The 19,595-nt window shown below is 41.2% G+C and overlaps 1 protein-coding gene across 3 annotated transcripts in view; it reads right to left on the reverse strand.

Annotated features, from left to right (window-relative positions):
* LOC133535495 (histone deacetylase 7-like) overlaps positions 1–19,595 on the reverse strand; it is a 184,088-nt gene that overhangs the window by 56,903 nt on the left and 107,590 nt on the right. For all 3 annotated transcript variants that reach the window (XM_061875380.1, XM_061875381.1, XM_061875379.1), the window contains 5 exons: positions 19,200–19,313; positions 15,632–15,723; positions 15,245–15,343; positions 9,288–9,441; positions 688–878 (listed from right to left, as the gene is read on the reverse strand). In XM_061875380.1, coding sequence (XP_061731364.1) covers positions 688–878; positions 9,288–9,441; positions 15,245–15,343; positions 15,632–15,723; positions 19,200–19,313 — 650 coding nt within the window. The remainder of the gene's footprint in view (positions 1–687; positions 879–9,287; positions 9,442–15,244; positions 15,344–15,631; positions 15,724–19,199; positions 19,314–19,595) is intronic.

The following is a 19,595-nucleotide window of genomic DNA, read 5'->3' on the forward strand; positions in this document are numbered from 1 at the left end:
AGCGACTTTATCACTAATCTGTATACGTCGACTTAGCATAGCAGCTAGCGGTAGCACCTCTCCACTGTTCACTCGGTGTGTCAAAATGTCTCTACTCCTCGGTTCAAAAGAGCTTCTCTCCACAGCCCGCGCCGACTAAGCTACTGTAGTGTGGCGGCGTGAGGCTACAAAGCTAACGGTAATGGACAAAATGAAAAGAAAAGTGTTATGATTTGTCACACCGGGTTAGATTTTGTGTTAAGTATTATTCTTAGTTTAGAGGTTGTTTGTATTCAACACTTGTTTAATAATAATAATGACAGATATTATTGGTCAAAAGCACTTTCCATTGAGCAAACAACCTCAAAGTGCTACAGTGTATTAAAAAAAGAAAGAAAAAAAGGCTTTTTTTTTTTAAAGAATGATTTTCAAGCCTTTTTTTAAAAGCATTCACAGCCTGTGGTGCCCTCAGGTGGTCGGGGAGAGTGTTCCACAGACTGGGAGCGGCAGAACACCATTGTACGTAACTTTGCTCCCTTGATGAGGATTTCTTATTGCTAGGTTGCTAATTAGCTGCCCCCTTTTGTTCATTGATTAGCGTCCCCACCTGTCTCTGCCCCTTTACACTCTGCTCTTCTCCTTAGCCTTAGTTGCTGGTCGGCACGCTCAAAAGGTTGGTCCCACCCCTGGTGTTTGTGTCCGTCTCACCTTGCTCAGGTGGGAGTTCTGCTTGAACTTGTGGCACGGCTGGTTCTGGCCGGGAACAAAGAGGCCGACGTGCGAGGTGCTGTAGGGAGGAGGTTCCGAGCGGGTTCGCCCCAAGGGCTGGTGGGAGGGGAAGGTTCTCTTCGGGGAGGCCAAGTGAGCTCGCTGCTGCAGAGGCGGACTCAAACCTGGATCTGTGAGGAGGAGACGAACAACAGCATCTATTTAAAGGTGACATGAGTGTAATCAACTTGTGTTATTGAAGCTGCGTTACTAAACACAGCCACTAGAGGGAGCCACTGGGCTCTGTTGTAATACAAACCAAAGGTGACAAAACATGGCAGCAAAGTAATATTTGTTGTACCTGTGGCAGGTAGTAAAGTGAAGTGAATTATATTTATATAGCGCTTTTCTCAAGTGACTCAAAGCGCTTTACATAGTGAAACCCAATATCTAAGTTACATTTAAACCAGTGTGGGTGGCACTGGGAGCAGGTGGGTAAAGTGTCTTGCCCAAGGACACAACGGCAGCAACTAGAATAGCACAAGCGGGAATTGAACCTGCAACCCTCAAGTTGCTGGCACGGCCACTCTACCAACCGAGCTATGCCGCCTCAGGTAGGAGAAATAATGACTCATCTTGTCTAGTAGTCGATGACAAAAGGTGACATATTCGTGAATAATGACTATAAGGTGGCAAAGAGAACAAAACAAGACTTCAAATTGTGTTTCTACACATTCCATCAGTTTTAGGAGCTATTTACTTACAAATCCCCCAAAAGCAGTGAAGTTGTCACCTTGTGTAAATGCTAAATAAAAAGAGAATGCAACAAATCCCTTTTAACTTATATTCTATTGAATAGACTGCAAAGACAAGATATTTCATCTTCACACTGACAAACTAAATAATCATGAAGTTAGAATGTAATGGCAGCAACACATTGTCAAAAAAGGCATTTTTTACCAGTGTGTTACATGGCCTTTCCTTTGAACAACACTCAGTGCAGGTTTGGGAACTGAGGAGACACATTTTTGAATTATTTCTCATTCTTGCTTGATGTACAGCTTAAGTTGTTCAACAGTCTCCTGCCTCATATTTTAGCCTGGCATTGTCTTGCTGAAATAAGCAGGGGCGTCCATTATAACAACATATGTCGCTCCAAAAGCTGTATGTACCTTTCAGCATTAATGGTGCCTTCACAGATGTGCAAGTTAGCCATGCCTTGGCCGCTAATACACCCCCATACCATCACACATGCTGACTACCACACTTTCACCCTACAACAATCACTAATACACCCCCATACCATCACACATGCTGACTACCACACTTTCACCCTACAACAATCACTAATACACCCCCATACCATCACACATGCTGACTACCACACTTTCACCCTACAACAATCACTAATACACCCCCATACCATCACACATGCTGACTACCACACTTTCACCCTACAACAATCACTAATACACCCCCATACCATCACACATGCTGACTACCACTACTTTCACCCTACAACAGTCCCTATGGTTCTATTCCTCTTTGGTCCAGAGGACGCCACATCCACAGTTTCCAATAACAAATAGATATGTGGACTCGTCAGACCACAGAACACTTTTACACTTTGCATCAGTCCATCTTAAATGAGCTCGGGCCCAGCGAAGTGTTTTCTGGGTGTTGTTGATAAATGGCTTTGGCTTTGCATAGTAGAGTTTACACTTGCACTTATAGATGTAGCGACCAACTGTATTTACTGACAGTGGTTTTCTGAAGTGTTCCTGAGCCCATGTGGTGATATTCTTTACACACTGATGTGGCTTTTGATGCTGTAGCGCCTGAGGGATGGAAGGTGCGTAATATCATGGCTTAGATGCAGTGATTTCTTCACATTCTCTGAACCTTTTGATGATATTACGGAGCGTAGATGGTGAAATCCCTAAATTCCTTGCAACAGCTGCTTGAGAAATGTTGTTCTTAAACAATTTTCTCAGGCATTTGTTGACAAAGTGGTGACCCTCGCCCCATCCTTGTTTGTGAACGAATGAGCATTTCATGGAAGCTGCTTTTATTCCCAATCATGGCACCCACCTGTTCCCAATTAGCCTATTCACCTGTGGCATGTTCCAAATAAGTCTTTGACGAGCATTTCCTCAACTTTCTCACTCTTTTTTGCCACTTGTGCCAGCTTTTTAGAAACATGTTGCGGGTATAAAATTCCAAATGAGCTAATATTTGCCAAAAAATGCCAACCATTTCTAGTTCAAACGTTAAATATCTTGTCTTTGCAGTCTATTCAATTGAATATAAGTTGAAAAGGATTTGTTGTATTCTCTTTTTATTCAGTATTTACACAACCTGACAACTTCACTGGGTTGTGTATATACTAGTATGGAGACACACATGCCATCTAGAAAGACAAACTGACCCAAAGATACACACTTTTTTGAGGCACGGTAAAAAAAGACAACACACATTAATCAATACATTAGAAATACATTTTGATCCTGCGGAACGGAGGCAAAGGTTTATCAATAATGTCTTTTTTGCCACTTGTGCCAACTTTTTTGAAACATGATTGCCCAAAAATACCAAAGTTTGTCAGTGTGAAGATGAAATATCTTGTCTTTGCGGTCTATTCAATTGAATATAAGTTGAAAAGGATTAGTTGTATTCTCTTTTTATTTAGCATTTACACAACCTGACGACTTTTCCCGACATTGACTTTGCACAACAATCTTTATTCTAGCATGAACAACTATATATTCTCCTTTAAACATGTTAAAATTAAGAAAAATCACCAGAGCTATGTAAGCGTCAATATATGCCTTGATGGTGCAGAAAAAAGACCATCTATTTTTTTAACCGATTTCCGAACTCTAAATGGGTGAATTTTGGCGAATTAAATGTGACGTCATTACAAACACCGGGTCTCAGCTCTGTTATTTTCCGTTTTTTGGACTATTTTTTGGAACCTTGGAGACATCATGCCTCGACGGTGTGTTGTCGGAGGGTGTAACAACACTAACAGAGAGGGATTCAAGTTGCACCACTGGCCCGAAGATACCCAAGTGTCTGCCGCCAGACCACCATTGAATGTACCAAAGTGTCTGCCGCCAGACCCCCATTGAATGTACCAAAGTGTCTGCCGCCAGACCACCATTGAATGTACCAAAGTGTCTGCCGCCAGACCACCATTGAATGTACCAAAGTGTCTGCCGCCAGACCCCCATTGAATGTACCAAAGTGTCTTTCGCCAGACCACCATTGAATGTACCAAAGTGTCTGCCGCCAGACCACCATTGAATGTACCAAAGTGTCTGCCGCCAGACCACCATTGAATGTACCAAAGTGTCTGCCGCCAGACCCCCATTGAATGTACCAAAGTGTCTTCCGCCAGACCACCATTGAATGTACCAAAGTCTCTGCCGCCAGACCCCCATTGAATGTACCAAAGTGTCTGCCGCCAGACCCCCATTGAATGTACCAAAGTGTCTTCCGCCAGACCACCATTGAATGTACCAAAGTGTCTGCCGCCAGACCAACATTGAATGTACCAAAGTCTCTGCCGCCAGACCCCCATTGAATGTACCAAAGTGTCTGCCGCCAGACCCCCATTGAATGTACCAAAGTGTCTGCCGCCAGACCCCCATTGAATGTACCAAAGTGTCTTCCGCCAGACCACCATTGAATGTACCAAAGTGTCTGCCGCCAGACCACCATTGAATGTACCAAAGTCTCTGCCGCCAGACCCCCATTGAATGTACCAAAGTCTCTGCCGCCAGACCCCCATTGAATGTACCAAAGTGTCTGCCGCCAGACCCCCATTGAATGTACCAAAGTGTCTGCCGCCAGACCCCCATTGAATGTACCAAAGTGTCTTCCGCCAGACCACCATTGAATGTACCAAAGTGTCTGCCGCCAGACCACCATTGAATGTACCAAAGTCTCTGCCGCCAGACCCCCATTGAATGTACCAAAGTCTCTGCCGCCAGACCCCCATTGAATGTACCAAAGTGTCTTCCGCCAGACCACCATTGAATGTACCAAAGTGTCTTCCGCCAGACCCCCATTGAATGTACCAAAGTGTCTGCCGCCAGACCCCCATTGAATGTACCAAAGTGTCTTCCGCCAGACCACCATTGAATGTACCAAAGTGTCTGCCGCCAGACCACCATTGAATGTACCAAAGTCTCTGCCGCCAGACCCCCATTGAATGTACCAAAGTCTCTGCCGCCAGACCCCCATTGAATGTACCAAAGTGTCTGCCGCCAGACCCCCATTGAATGTACCAAAGTGTCTGCCGCCAGACCCCCATTGAATGTACCAAAGTGTCTTCCGCCAGACCACCATTGAATGTACCAAAGTGTCTGCCGCCAGACCACCATTGAATGTACCAAAGTCTCTGCCGCCAGACCCCCATTGAATGTACCAAAGTCTCTGCCGCCAGACCCCCATTGAATGTACCAAAGTGTCTTCCGCCAGACCACCATTGAATGTACCAAAGTGTCTTCCGCCAGACCCCCATTGAATGTACCAAAGTGTCTTCCGCCAGACCCCCATTGAATGTACCAAAGTGTCTGCCGCCAGACCCCCATTGAATGTACCAAAGTGTCTGCCGCCAGACCCCCATTGAATGTACCAAAGTGTCTTCCGCCAGACCCCCATTGAATGTACCAAAGTGTCTTCCGCCAGACCACCATTGAATGTACCAAAGTGTCTTCCGCCAGACCACCATTGAATGTACCAAAGTCTCTGCCGCCAGACCCCCATTGAATGTACCAAAGTGTCTTCCGCCAGACCCCCATTGAATGTACCAAAGTGTCTGCCGCCAGACCACCATTGAATGTACCAAAGTGTCTGCCGCCAGACCACCATTGAATGTACCAAAGTCTCTGCCGCCAGACCCCCATTGAATGTACCAAAGTGTCTTCCGCCAGACCCCCATTGAATGTACCAAAGTGTCTTCCGCCAGACCACCATTGAATGTACCAAAGTGTCTGCCGCCAGACCACCATTGAATGTACCAAAGTGTCTGCCGCCAGACCCCCATTGAATGTACCAAAGTGTCTTCCGCCAGACCCCCATTGAATGTACCAAAGTGTCTGCCGCCAGACCACCATTGAATGTACCAAAGTCTCTGCCGCCAGACCAACATTGAATGTACCAAAGTGTCTGCCGCCAGACCACCATTGAATGTACCAAAGTGTCTTCCGCCAGACCCCCATTGAATGTACCAAAGTGTCTTCCGCCAGACCACCATTGAATGTACCAAAGTCTCTGCCGCCAGACCCCCATTGAATGTACCAAAGTGTCTGCCGCCAGACCCCCATTGAATGTACCAAAGTCTCTGCCGCCAGACCCCCATTGAATGTACCAAAGTGTCTTCCGCCAGACCCCCATTGAATGTACCAAAGTGTCTGCCGCCAGACCACCATTGAATGTACCAAAGTGTCTTCCGCCAGACCACCATTGAATGTACCAAAGTCTCTGCCGCCAGACCCCCATTGAATGTACCAAAGTGTCTGCCGCCAGACCCCCATTGAATGTACCAAAGTCTCTGCCGCCAGACCACCATTGAATGTACCAAAGTGTCTGCCGCCAGACCACCATTGAATGTACCAAAGTGTCTGCCGCCAGACCACCATTGAATGTACCAAAGTCTCTGCCGCCAGACCCCCATTGAATGTACCAAAGTGTCTTCCGCCAGACCACCATTGAATGTACCAAAGTGTCTGCCGCCAGACCACCATTGAATGTACCAAAGTCTCTGCCGCCAGACCACCATTGAATGTACCATAGTGTCTGCCGCCAGACCCCCATTGAATGTACCAAAGTGTCTTCCGCCAGACCACCATTGAATGTACCAAAGTCTCTGCCGCCAGACCACCATTGAATGTACCAAAGTGTCTGCCGCCAGACCACCATTGAATGTACCAAAGTGTCTGCCGCCAGACCACCATTGAATGTACCAAAGTGTCTGCCGCCAGACCCCCATTGAATGTACCAAAGTGTCTGCCGCCAGACCACCATTGAATGTACCAAAGTGTCTGCCGCCAGACCACCATTGAATGTACCAAAGTGTCTTCCGCCAGACCCCCATTGAATGTACCAAAGTGTCTTCCGCCAGACCACCATTGAATGTACCAAAGTGTCTGCCGCCAGACCACCATTGAATGTACCAAAGTCTCTGCCGCCAGACCCCCATTGAATGTACCAAAGTGTCTTCCGCCAGACCCCCATTGAATGTACCAAAGTGTCTGCCGCCAGACCACCATTGAATGTACCAAAGTCTCTGCCGCCAGACCAACATTGAATGTACCAAAGTGTCTGCCGCCAGACCACCATTGAATGTACCAAAGTGTCTTCCGCCAGACCCCCATTGAATGTACCAAAGTGTCTTCCGCCAGACCACCATTGAATGTACCAAAGTCTCTGCCGCCAGACCCCCATTGAATGTACCAAAGTGTCTGCCGCCAGACCCCCATTGAATGTACCAAAGTCTCTGCCGCCAGACCACCATTGAATGTACCAAAGTGTCTGCCGCCAGACCACCATTGAATGTACCAAAGTGTCTGCCGCCAGACCACCATTGAATGTACCAAAGTCTCTGCCGCCAGACCCCCATTGAATGTACCAAAGTGTCTTCCGCCAGACCACCATTGAATGTACCAAAGTGTCTGCCGCCAGACCACCATTGAATGTACCAAAGTCTCTGCCGCCAGACCACCATTGAATGTACCATAGTGTCTGCCGCCAGACCCCCATTGAATGTACCAAAGTGTCTTCCGCCAGACCACCATTGAATGTACCAAAGTCTCTGCCGCCAGACCACCATTGAATGTACCAAAGTGTCTGCCGCCAGACCACCATTGAATGTACCAAAGTGTCTGCCGCCAGACCACCATTGAATGTACCAAAGTGTCTGCCGCCAGACCCCCATTGAATGTACCAAAGTGTCTGCTGCCAGACCACCATTGAATGTACCAAAGTGTCTGCCGCCAGACCACCATTGAATGTACCAAAGTGTCTTCCGCCAGACCACCATTGAATGTACCAAAGTGTCTGCCGCCAGACCACCATTGAATGTACCAAAGTGTCTTCCGCCAGACCACCATTGAATGTACCAAAGTGTCTGCCGCCAGACCCCCATTGAATGTGCCAGAGTGTCTCCACATTTGACCGGCGATGCTAAGACAGACATGGCACAGAGATGTATGGATAACCTGCAAATGCATTTGCAACGATAGTCGACAAAAAGGTGAGTTTTGTTGATTTTGACTGCCAGCTAATCGATGCTAAAATGCTACGCTAATCGATGCTAACATGCTATTTACCGGCGGTGCTAAAGCAGACATGGCACAGAGATGTATGGATAACCTGCAAATGCATTTGCAACGATAGTCGACAAAAAGGTGAGTTTTGTTGATTTTGACTGCCAGCTAATCGATGCTAAAATGCTACGCTAATCGATGCTAACATGCTATTTACCGGCGGTGCTAAAGCAGACATGGCACAGAGATGTATGGATAACCTGCAAATGCATTTGCAACGATAGTAAACGAAAAGGTGAGTTTTGTTGATTTTGACTGCCAGCTAATCGATGCTAACATGCTACGCTAATCGATGCTAACATGCTATTTACCGTCGGTGCTAAAGCAGACATGGAACAGAGATGTATGGATAACCTGCAAATGCATTTGCAACGATAGTCAACAAAAAGGTGAGTTTTGTGGATTTTGACTGCCAGCTAATCGATGCTAACACGCTACGCTAACCGATGCTAATATGCTATTTACCGTCGGTGCTAAAGCAGACATGGAACAGAGATGTATGGATAACCTGTAGATGCATTTGCAACTATATTACGTTTCCTTCCACCCACATTTAATGCGAAACAAACACTTACCAATCGACGGATTTAAGTTGCTCCAGTGTCACAAGATGCGAAAGTCCTGATCGTTTGGTCCGCACATTTTACCGGCGACGCTAACGCGGCTATTCGGCCATGCTATGGCTATGAATAGCGTCAATAGCTTCAGTTTCTTCTTCAATATTTTCATACTCCAACCATCTGTTTCAATACATGCGTAATCTGTTGAGTCGCAAAAATCCGAGTTTGAATCCGAGCTAATGTCGCTATATCTTGCTGTGCTATTCCCATTGTTTGTTTACATTGGCAGCACTGTGTGACGTCACAGGGAAATGGCCAGTGTCTTCGCAGAGAGCGAAAATAAGGCACTTTAAAGCTTTATTTAGGGATATTCCGAGACCGGTAAAATTTTGAAAAAAACTTCAAAAAATACAACAAGCCACTGGGAACTGATTTTTTTTTTTTTTTAACCCTTTTGAAATTATGATAATGTTCCCCTTTAAAGATTCTGCAAGTTGGATAATGCTTGCTCTGGGAACAAAATACTTATCTCTCGCTTAAAAATCCTACTAATGTCGAGATATGAACATTTTAAATCAGGTTGTCCTCGCAGGCATGCACGCATTATTTCACTACTTTTGCATTTTTCTCCTCAAAATCTGTCCGTTTGATGTGATATTTAGATGGTGTCGAGTGGCTGAGTGCACTGCAGTTCTTCAGGACTCACAGGAGATGAAGTGGGAGTGTATAAGTCCAGTGTGAGGCTCCACGATGAACACGGGCTGCAGGCCCTGAGTCTGCGCTGGAAAAGCTCCATGGAGAGGTAAGTAGACTTGAGGCAGAGCGGATGTGGCCAAAGTCCTGGATAGGCGTGGGTCAGCCTGGGTCGGACACAATAGAGACAAAAGGATGAAGGATGGATCAGACAGAGACGGCATCATGTCTGCTTTTCTCAGGCACAGTCCTGAATCCATGATTGGATGAAGTGGACTTCAGATCAGGGATGTCCAAACTACGGCGTTCATTTGAGAGTCGAATAAGAAATCTAGTCCCTGCCGGGCGCTTACGTCTGACTTTTAAATTAAAAGAGCGTATAATTGCTGTACTTTCACCAGTCTTGCTTGGGACATCGGGAGAAACGCAGCATAATGACCATCAGTTGCCCGTCAAAGTGGAAGGCAAAGCATTTATATATATGACCCAATCGTGGCGCAAATAAACTAACATAAAAAGTCGACACGTAACACAACCTGCTCACTCAACTTTGTGTATGTGATAAACATGTCCAAGCACCACTCATCATTATAAACAAGTCATTAGAAACACACATCATTCAAAATTACTCCCATTTAATATATATATATATATATATATATATATATGTATATATATATATATATATATATATATATATATACATATATACATATATGTACATATACATAATAGATTTTATTTGTAAAAAAAACACTTTCCATTAAGCAAACAACCTCAAAGTGCTACAGTGCATTAAAAAAAAAACAAAAATACAAATATAATAAAAACAAAATCTAGAACTAGCACGCATTCATCTAAAAAAAAAAAAAAGGCCTTTTTAAAAAGAAGGGTTTTCAAGCCTTTTTTTAAAAGCATCCACAGTCTGTGGTGCCCTCAGGTGGTCAGGGATGTATATATTTATATATACATATATGTATATATACATAATAGATTTTATTTGTAAAAAAAACACTTTCCATTGAGCAAACAACCTCAAAGTGCTACATTGCATTACAAAAAACAAAAATACAAATATAATAAAAACAAAATCTAGAACTAGCACGCATTCATCTAAAAAAAAAAAAAAGGCCTTTTTAAAAAGAAGGGTTTTCAAGCCTTTTTTTTAAAGCATCCACAGTCTGTGGTGCCCTCAGGTGGTCAGGGATGTATATATATATATACATATATGTATATATACATAATAGATTTTATTTGTAAAAAAAACACTTTCCATTGAGCAAATAACCTCAAAGTGCTACATTGCATTAAAAAAAAACAAAAATACAAATATAATAAAAACAAAATCTAGAACTAGCACGCATTCATCTAAAAAAAAAAGAAAAAAAAAAGGCCTTTTTAAAAAGAAGGGTTTTCAAGCCTTTTTTAAAAAGCATCCACAGTCTGTGGTGCCCTCAGGTGGTCAGGGATGTATATATATATCCATCCATCCATCCATTTTCTACCGCTTATTCCCTTTCGGGGTCGCGGGGGGCGCTGGCGCCTATCTCAGCTACAATCGGGCGGAAGGCGGGGTACACCCTGGACAAGTCGCCACCTCATCGCAGGACCAACACAGATAGACAGACAACATTCACACTCACATTCACACACTAGGGCCAATTTAGTGTTGCCAATCAACCTATCCCCAGGTGCATGTCTTTGGAAGTGGGAGGAAGCCGGAGTACCCGGAGGGAACCCACGCATTCACGGGGAGAACATGCAAACTCCACACAGAAAGGTCCCGAGCCTGGATTTGAACCCAGGACTGCAGGACCTTCGTATTGTGAGGCAGACGCACTAACCCCTCTGCCACCGTGAAGCCCTGTATATATATATATATATATATATATATATATACATATATGTATATATACATAATAGATTTTATTTGTAAAAAAAACACTTTCCATTGAGCAAACAACCTCAAAGTGCTACAGTGCATTAAAAAAAACAAAAATACAAATATAATAAAAACAAAATCTAGAACTAGCACGCATTCATCTAAAAAAAAAAAAAAAGGCCTTTTTAAAAAGAAGGGTTTTCAAGCCTTTTTTTAAAAGCATCCACAGTCTGTGGTGCCCTCAGGTGGTCAGGGATGTATGTATATATATATATATACATATATGTATATATACATAATAGATTTTATTTGTAAAAAAAAACACTTTCCATTGAGCAAACAACCTCAAAGTGCTACATTGCATAAAAAAAACAAAAATACAAATATAATAAAAACAAAATCTAGAACTAGCACGCATTCATCTAAAAAAAAAAGAAAAAAAAAGGCCTTTTTAAAAAGAAGGGTTTTCAAGCCTTTTTTAAAAAGCATCCACAGTCTGTGGTGCCCTCAGGTGGTCAGGGATGTATATATATATATATATATATATATATATCTTTATTTATTATTATTTTTTTCTTTATTTTATTTTCTTTCTTTAAGGGACGGCGTGGCGCAGTGGAAGAGTGGGCGTGCGCAACCCGAGGGTCCCTGGTTCAAATCCCCACCTAGTACCAACCTCGTCACGTCCGTTGTGTCCTGAGCAAGACACTTCACCCTTGCTCCTGATGGGCGCTGGTTAGTGCCTTGCATGGCAGCTCCCTCCATCAGTGTGTGAATGGGTAAATGTGAAGTGAAGTGAATTATATTTATATAGTGCATTTTCTCTAGTGACTCAAAGCGCTTTACATAGTGAAACCCAATATCTAAGTTACATTCAAACCAGTGTGGGTGGCACTGGGAGTAGGTGGGTGAAATGTCTTGCCCAAGGACACAACGGCAGTGATTAGGTTGGCAGAAGCGGGAATCGAACCTGCAACCCTCGAGTTGCTGGCACGGCCACTCTACTAACCGAGCTAAACCGCCCCATTATGTGGAAGTTGAAGTAGTGTCAAAGCGCTTTGGGTACCTTGAAGGTAGAAAAGCGCTATACAAGTACAACCCATTTATCATTTTAATATTCCATCCATCCATTTTCTACCGCTTATTCCCTTTTGGGGTCGCGGGGGGCGCTGGCGCCTATCTCAGCTTATTTTCTGGGTAAAAAAAAATATTTCTAAATATATATACAGGGTGATTGGGAACGAATAGGGCTGTCCCGATACCAATATTTTGGTACTGGTACCAAAATGTATTTGGATATTTTTTGGTACTTTTCTAAAGGGGGACCACAAAAAGTCATTATTGTCTTTATGTGAACAAAAAATGTTAGTGTAGATGAAACATATGTTTTATTATTGTCATTTAGACCTTCAATAAAATGTTGAACATACTAGACAACTTGTCTTTTAGTAGTAAGTAAACAAACAAAGACTCCTAATTAGTCTGCAGTAACACATTGTGTCATTTATACACCTATTATTTTATACACATTCTGAGGGACAAACTGTAAAAAATGGATTATTCATCTACTTGTTCATTTACTGTTAAAATCTGCTTATTTTCTGTTTCAACATGTTCTATCTACACTTCTGTTCAAATGTAATAATCACTTATTCTTCTGTTTGATAGTTTACATTAGTTTTGGATGATACCACACATTTAGGTATGGATCACGTCGATACCAAGTAGTTACAGGATCATACATTGGTCATATTCAAAGTCCTCATGTGTCCAGGGACAAATTTACTGACTTTATAAACATAATATACATTTTAAAAGGAAAAAAAAAATTGTGATTATAAATAATATAGATGCAATAATAGTAGTATCGACTAGATACACTCTTATACTTGGTATCATTACAGTGGATGTCAGGTGTAGATCCACCCATGGCATTTGTTTACATTGTGACGGCGGTGATATCCACCATAAATGTCTTATTCAGTATGGTGTGTCCCAATCTAATGCTTCCTCTTTTGTGCTCCCCCTTACAGTTCTTCCCGCCCCTACTGTATTGCAACTTTAGGAAATAAAAATGGCAGACAGTTGTTTTATACTTTTTGTTACTTTTGGAGGATACCACAGCAAGTAGTTACAGGATCATACATTGGTCATATTCAAAGTCCTCATGTCTCCAGGGACATATTTACTGACTTTATAAACATAATATACATTTTAAAAGGAAAAAAAAAATTGTGATTATTAATAATATAGATGCAATCATAGTAGTATCGACTAGATACACTCTTATACTTGGTATCATTACAGTGGATATCAGGTGTAGATCTAGCCATGGCATTTGTTTACATTGTGACGACGGTGATATCCACCATACAGTAAGTGTCTTATTCAGTATGGTGTGTCCCAATCTAATGCTTCCTCTTTTGTGCTCCCCCTTACAGTTCTTCCCGCCCCTAATCTATTGCAACTTTAGGAAATAAAAATGGCAGACAGTTGTTTTATACTTTTTGTTACTTTTGGAGGATACCACACCAAGCAGTTACAGGATCATACATTGGTCATATTCAAAGTCCTCGTGTCTCCAGGGACATATTTACTGACTTTATAAACATAATATACTTTTTAAAAGGAAAAAAAAATTGTGATTATAAATAATATAGATGCAATCATAGTAGTATCGACTAGATACGCTCTTATACTTGGTATCATTACAGTGGATATCAGGTGTAGATCCACCCATGGCATTTGTTTACATTGTGACGACGGTGATATCCACCATAAGTGTCTTATTCAGTATGGTGTGTCCCAATCTAATGCTTCCTCTTTTGTGCTCCCCCTTACAGTTCTTCCCGCCCCTACTGTATTGCAACTTTAGGAAATAAAAATGGCAGACAGTTGTTTTATACTTTTTGTTACTTTTGGAGGACACCACACCAAGTAGTTACAGGATCATACATTGGTCATATTCAAAGTCCTCATGTCTCCAGGGACATATTTACTAACTTTGTAAACAATAAATATCACAAAAGATTTTGTGATAATAAAAAATATCCATGTAAACATTGTGTTATCGAGGAGATACGCCTCTTATACTTGTTATCGTTACAGTGGATGTCAGGTGTAGATCCACCCGTGGCATTTGTTTACATTGTGACGACGGTGATATCCACCAAAAATGTCTTATTCAGTATGGTGTGTCCCAATCTAATGCTTCCTCCTTTGTGCTCCCCCTTACAGTTCTTCCCGCCCCTACTCTATTGCAACTTTAGGAAATAAAAATTGCAGACAGTTGTTTTATACTTTTTGTTACTTTTGGAGGACACCACACCAAGTAGTTACAGGATCATACGTTGGTCATATTCAAAGTCCTCATGTCTCCAGGGACATATTTACTGACTTTATAAACATAATATACATTTTAAAAGGGAAAAAAAAATTGTGATTATAAATAATATAGATGCAATAATAGTAGTATCGACTAGATACACTCTTATACTTGGTATCATTACAGTGGATATCAGGTGTAGATCTAGCCATGGCATTTGTTTACATTGTGACGCCGGTGAGCTATTGTATTCTCCTACGGTGTGTAGTGAAGCATGTTTCGCTATTCCTCGTCCTGCAGTGATAATGGTACTTGTAAGAAACTCATTTTATTCCTCGTCATGCAGGCCGGGATTAGTGATTTAACTAGCTAAACATGTCTTAAAGCAGGGTGTTTATCTTGACTTTTTACACCAAAATGCGTCCGTTCTCCCTTTTCTGTCTACACACTGTGTCTGCTTGTAAGTACTCTGTGCATGTGCACTGCCATACATGCTCCCATGCCCCTAAAACCAGCAATGTCATGCTTTTTTTTTTTAAAAAAAAAAAGGGGTGTACTTTGATTATCGTGGTACTATACCAGTACTAGTATACCGTACAACACTTATATATGCATATGTAAATATATTGTATTTATTTAGTCTGTCCTGTACAAGCGGGGGAAAAAAAGGGATGCTACTTTGGTGTATTGACCTCACGTGAGCCGTCTCAATAGGTACCGTCACTTCTATGTTTAATACGGTCAGACCCAAGGACTTACACACCTGTGCAGGTAGTCCCGCTGTGATGTTGGGCACGGCGGTGGGGGTGGTGGGCGAGGCGAAGTGGGCCAATCTACCATCCTTCAGCAGAAGCCTCTGTGCCTGAGGGGACAATAATCATCTATTTGGAGCACGACAAGACTTCCCTAACACAAGTCATGTGTCGACTCTCCTGTCAATCATGTCAAAACTTCCTCTATCGTCTGCTCTGTATCAAACATAAACACTGTTGTTGGTATTGGAGGTGTATTTAAGAAAATGAGTGACAAATAAGGAACATAAAGACACCCTGAGAATAAATCTATTCAACGGCGTGAGCTGGATTTGCTTCATTTAATTCCACCCGACAAGAGTCCCATCCTCCCTGCAGATGACGGACTAAGTAAATACCTCGTGAGCCAGGGACAGGACTCCATCGTCTGACTGCAGGCTGTCGCTGGGAGAACTCCAGTCCCAGGCCGGAGTGCTGCTGGGAGAAGATTCTGGAAAGACACAGAGCAGACATCAGATCAGTTTCTGTGGGACAATAGCAAAGATCAACAGAACAAATGTAATTAAGATGATCTTGAAATGTAAATTAAAGGAAAAATGACATTTTTTTTTTTACACATTCTAAAACGTAGATAAAGGCTAGCAGGAGGTGGCGAACAGAAGAGTCAAAAACAATGGATTCGGAAATTAATCACAATTTTTTTTTGTAATGATCCATCCATCCATCCATCTTCTTGCGCTTATCCGAGGTCGGGTCGCGGGGGCAACAACCTAAGCAGGGAAGCCCAGACTTCCCTCTCCCCAGCCACTTCGTCTAGCTCTTCCCGGGGGATCCCGAGGCGTTCCCAGGCCAGCCGGGAGACATAGTCTTCCCAACGTGTCCTGGGTCTTCCCCGTGGCCTCCTACCGGTTGGACGTGGCCTAAACACCTCCCTCGGCATCCTGACCTGACCTCATCTGGCTCCTCTCGATGTGGAGGAGCAGCGGCTTTACTTTGAGTTCCTCCCGGATGGCAGAGCTTCTCACCCTATCTCTAAGGGAGGGACCCAAAGTAATTTCCGCCGCTTGTACCCGTGATCTTATCCTTTCGGTCATGACCCAAAGCTCATGACCATAGGTGAGGATGGGAACGTAGATCGACCGGTAAATTGAGAGCTTTGCCTTCCGGCTCAGCTCCTTCGTCACCACAACGGATCGGTACAACGTCCGCATTACTGAAGACGCCGCACCGATCCGCCTGTCGATCTCACGATCCACTCTTCCCTCACTCGTGAACAAGACTCCTAGATACTTGAACTCCTCCACTTGGGGCAGTAATGATTCTTAATGGATTTCGAAAGAAAAATTGTAAATAAATTATTATTATTATTATTATTATTATTATTATTATTATTCTAACCCCAAAGGGAATAAGCGGTAGAAAATGGATTGATGGATTATTATAATCTGTCCTGTCTCGCCACTCAGGCAAATCATACAGTTGATATTGTTGTATATCTGCAGTATATAAGTAAAAGTATATCTTTTTTTTAATACAACAAATTAAGATCATTTCATATTTTAGCCGCACCATTACATAAGCCGCAGGGTGCAAAGCGTGGGAAAAAAAAGTAGCGAATTATAGTCAACAACAACCTATTCATAAAAAAACAATGCACTCGGGGGGGAATAAAATATATTTTTGAATGAATCACGGTTCTTAACTATTTGTACTCAAATAAAGTTTTTAATGTTTTTGTTTGTTTCTTGACTCAGACAAGTCATATAGTAGATGTAGATGATCTATATCCAATGTACACATTTACTTTACAAAGGAGAAGTGTTGGATACTTCTCTTTTTGTCGTATTTGTATTTGACTTTATTAAATGTTTGGTAGAATTTTGTTAAAAAAATAACTAAGTAATGCTGAAATGTATCAGAGTTGTTATTTATTATATATATATATATATATCTATATATATATATATATATATATATATATACATACATATATATGTATATATACTGTAGATATATACATATATACATATATAGATACATATATATGCATACATATATATACACATATATATACATGAATATATATGTATATATACATATATACATACATGCTAGCGGGGTGTATAAAATAGTCAGGAAGTGTCATGAATACAAATGATTCTGGGTATTTCTTATGTTGTGTTTATGTTGTGTTACTGGGAGGATGTTCTCCCGAAATGTGTTTGTCGTTCTTAATTAGTGTGGCTTCACAGCGTGGCGCATATTACTAAGAGTGTTAAAATGGTTTATATCACAACCATTAGTGTATTCCGTGTCACCCAGTATGCCTTGCAGTCGTGTGCGTGTTGCCGTGGAAGCCACACACAACATGATGCTGGACTGACATGCAGATTGTAAATGCCGTAGAAGGCGACAAAGTCAATGGCTTCATAGTGCGCCCTAATACTTATTAACTGGGTGACTGCCGGCAGTCTTTCAAGAAAATCATGGCGTCTCCTATTGTCTTCTTCGCTTTATGACACGGGGCTTAAATGGCTCTTAAAATGGCAAAAGATACCGATCCCAGAACCATGTATATCAAATATTTCCGGATGATTCAACTGCCACCTGCCCGAATCTAATTAAAATCTATTTTTTCGTCATGTCAACCGCCCGCGGGTGAGACCACAAACCGCGCATCTCTAATACATACATGTATATATATATATATATATATATATATATATATATATACATACATACATACATACATATATATAGACATACATACATACACATATATATATATACATACATATATATACATATACATACATATATACATATACATACATATATACATATACATACATATATATACATATACATACATATATATACATATACATACATATATATCTATATACATACATATATATACATATATACATACATATATATCTATATACATACATATATATACATATATAGACATACATACATATCTATATACATACATATATATACATATATAGACATACATACATATATATATATATATATATATATATATATACATACATACATACATACATACATACATATATATATATATATATATACATACATACATGTATATATATACATATACATACATACATATATATACATATATATATACATACATATATATACATATATATACATACATATATATACATATATATATATATATATATATATATATACATACATATATATATATATACACATACATATACATACATATATACATATATAAACATATATATATATACATATATATGATAGTCAAGGTTTCTGTGGTTTATCCGTTATACAGTGCTTAATACTGGGGTACAGCGTAATATATGTTAGGTCAGGAAAAAAAACAGAGGCGATTTCATCCCTACGAGCCTGTTTTGCAGGTTTCCTTGCTCTCCATATGTAAAATCCCCTGAAGAGCAGGGAAAACAGCCTCTGAGTTTTTTCCTGACCTAGCATGTATATATATATATATATATATATATATATATATATATATATATATATATATACCGGTATATGTTAAGACTCAATTAAATATTAGAACACAGTGTTACTGTTTATGCCGTCCCTAATGTTACAGTGGCCCAAAATATTAAATATACTTCTTAAATAAAACATATGTCTTGTTTTTAAGGAATACTTCAGCATACTACGCTACTGTATTTACATTTTCGGTGGTACTTTGAGAGCCAAGTGTATTCTGAGGTTGTACTTGGACAAGGACTGGCCCGGACCACAAGGAAGTGTTTTCAATGTGGTTTTAAAATCCTCACAAATACAACAAAGTCATCTTTGAAGAGAAGTTTCAATGATGTCACCCTGAAGTTTAAAAGAACATTTTCCATGATGTCACCCTGAAGTTTAAAGAGAAGTTTCAATGATGTCACCCTAAAGTTTAAAGAGAAGTTTCAATGATGTCACCCTGAGTTTCTGCCTTGTCCTTGACAGCAGGAGGGGCGCTAATCTTTCTCTGCAGGGGATTTGGCCGGGTGCTGATCAGCTTCTTTAACTTCCACTTCAGCGTCGGCTCAGAGACTGCGTGCACAGCAAACACAACACGGAAATGAATACACAGGGAAGCAGGTGCAGGGGTCTCAAGAAGGGGCTCTTCCAAAGGGAAACCACGTAAAAAATATAAAACCAAGCAAAAAGGCTGAGGAGGTGTGTTATTGTTTGTGATATGGCGCCCTCTTTTGGACTAACTCCTCACTGCAGGGGCTGCATTGTCATTCCATATTTCTTACTTTGTCGTTCAGTCTTCTATTCATACGATTCTTCCTTCATCACTTCACTTAGAGACTGCCTTTTTATTGTCAT

Source organism: Nerophis ophidion, linkage group LG16, assembly GCF_033978795.1.
Source record: "Nerophis ophidion isolate RoL-2023_Sa linkage group LG16, RoL_Noph_v1.0, whole genome shotgun sequence".
In the NCBI taxonomy this organism is placed as follows: domain Eukaryota; kingdom Metazoa; phylum Chordata; class Actinopteri; order Syngnathiformes; family Syngnathidae; genus Nerophis; species Nerophis ophidion.